This window comes from Halyomorpha halys, unplaced genomic scaffold (assembly GCF_000696795.3).
Source record: "Halyomorpha halys isolate HHAL.00 unplaced genomic scaffold, Hhal_1.1 Scaffold175.1, whole genome shotgun sequence".
In the NCBI taxonomy this organism is placed as follows: Eukaryota; Metazoa; Arthropoda; class Insecta; order Hemiptera; family Pentatomidae; genus Halyomorpha; species Halyomorpha halys.
In genome coordinates this window covers 155003-157449 of record NW_027109182.1, presented here as the reverse complement: position 1 = coordinate 157449, position 2447 = coordinate 155003, and the positions used below count along the sequence as shown (strand labels likewise).

General features: G+C 32.8%; 1 protein-coding gene across 11 annotated transcripts in view; it reads right to left on the bottom strand.

Annotated features, from left to right (window-relative positions):
- Positions 1–2447, bottom strand: part of PDZ-GEF (PDZ domain-containing guanine nucleotide exchange factor) — a 621085-nt gene that overhangs the window by 479641 nt on the left and 138997 nt on the right. For all 11 annotated transcript variants that reach the window (XM_067047349.1, XM_067047346.1, XM_067047354.1 and 8 more), the window contains exon 3: positions 1867–1979. In XM_067047349.1, the coding sequence (XP_066903450.1) occupies positions 1867–1935 (69 nt within the window). In that variant the 5' untranslated portion in view covers positions 1936–1979. The remainder of the gene's footprint in view (positions 1–1866; positions 1980–2447) is intronic.

Sequence of the window (2447 nt, the reverse complement as noted above, 5' to 3'; positions counted from 1 at the left end):
TCTACTTGTTTCTAACCTGGCTTCTCCTTCATTACCTAATAATCCTCCTAAGCGTCTGAAAAGAAGATGGCCTCGAGATCTTCTCTTCTAGAAATGTTATTGGAGTTCTATCAGTGGGTAGATTCTCCACATGTTTTTATTATGTCACTATGTCACCTACAGGAAATTTACTTGTTGTATATATGTGTATACAGTAGTAAATATCAATAAATAAATTTTAAAAAAAAATTGAAAAAATAAATAAATAAATAAACAAAATTATGAAGGTGGTTGAACTTCTAGGCCTCCGATCTCAGATACTCAACCCGCAATAGCAAGAACAACCGACCATAATAATAATAGTAAATGAATTATAAAAAAATCACATCTAACATGAGGGAATCCAAGAATCTAAAATACTGTAGTTGTTAAAGACACCGCAATCGACTTAGTGTTTTTATAGGAAAGCTTTAAATAATAAACTGGCTCGGATAAAAACATATATTTAGTAGGAGAAGCAATAGAACAAGAAACTATTAAAACAAAATAATGAATATAAGTAAAAATAAAAGATCTTTTAGACAAAAATAAAATTAGCAAAAGGAATTATGAAATTTAAAAAAAACTTTACAGAATCACAAGATACATATCAAATGAAATACTGCTCAGAAGTCAGACAGGTCAAAGGAAGATAGTGTGCGGTAAAGATGTGTAGGTCACCGCTGCAACTCTCAAACTGGTCCATGTTTGTACTGGCTCTTCAATGCATAATTAATTAAATTAATCACTACAATCGTATTCAAAACAATATGCAGTGTTTAATTGTAATTGATCGTATTCCAAGATATAATCAGACGATAGCTGATATTCGAAAGGGTAACCTGAGAGTAATTGGCGCTGAACAATGAGATCTAATCGAGATTGGTCACCAATCAATTGTATATTTTCAGTTAGTTTAATTTATTAATTATATTTTATATCACAAAAAAAAAATTAAGAAGTAAAAACAAAATTAAAATTAGTTTGATGGCCTCGAGATCTTCTCCATTAGAATATATATATATACATATACTATATTACCTACATTATCTACTTTTCGGTATTTATTTTTTTAAAATGAAATATTCCTTTGTTTAGAACCGGCACACTGGTAACAAAACAATATAAAATTCAAGTCATGAGAACTATCATAAAATGCTAAGCAGGCAACGGTAAAATATCGCAGAATTAACTAAAATCGATTTATAACTCGTATTTTCGGCTAAGTTGTAATCATAAGGTGGGCGAAAGAATAATTTCGTGATTGATAGTTCGCTGTCCTTTTCATGATCAGAGGTTTCGCAAAGTAATAAATAATCGATAGGTAGATTTGAAAAATCGATAACTTTCTTCTCTTTCCCAACCCGAGATTGAACTTTCGGGACAGAGTACAGCACTAAGCAAACAGCGAGGAGGCATTAATATTTATAAAGATGGTATTCATCGCGCGCTTCTTTCAAAAGGGAATTGCGATTGATTTTACAAACAAATATTTGTATTTGTCTGTAGATAGATAAAAGTTTTAGAAGGTGAAAAGCTAAAAATATATAAAGCATAAAATATATAAATAGAAAATAGCTTCGTTCAATTATGACACAGAATGAAGACCAACAAGAATTAAATGTAGCAATTTTCATTGTTCCAATTCAAAAAGCTATAGTCATGCTAAATGTTTAACATAACAAATTAGTGATAAGAGGTTTTTCTTTGTCTAATCTTTTCAAAATAATTGTACATTAAAAGTTATGAAATTATTCTACTACTGATAAATAGATTGATCGCCAAAGATGTCTCGGTCCCGGATAAGCGGGGTTCTAGTGCATAATTAAAAGAAAATAACAAACTCACTTGAAGGTTACGCCTCTCCGGAGGTTTACAGAGTGCCCTGATGAAATGAGGGTCGATATAATCTGTCATGGCATCTCGCCCAGGGTGGACAAGTGTTCATGTCCACGTCATGCCTGCAAAAGAAAACATAAATATTAATAATAATAATAATATCAAAGAGGGATTTGTGGTTGCTATTCAAGATGAAGTGATTGCCACGAGATCATATAGGAAGCATGTGTTAAAACCCGCAACAACACCAGATAAGTGTTGATTATGCTCAGTGACGCTGGAATCAACCCAACATATCACTGGAGGATGTGGAGTGCTGGCTGGTACTGAATATCTGCAGAGGCACAACAATGTGGCCAAAATTTCGCATCAGGCCCTGGTGATAAAGTACAAGTTAATTGAAGATGAGAGCCCTTATCACAAGTACCACCCAAATAGACACCTCCAAAAAGGTTCTCTCAGGCTATATTGGGATGAATCAATAATTACGGACCATACAGTACGCTATAATAAGCCAGACATCCTCCTTATAGACCTAAGAAAAAAGAAAGAGGAACTTATTGATGTTGGGATCCCCAACGATAATAATA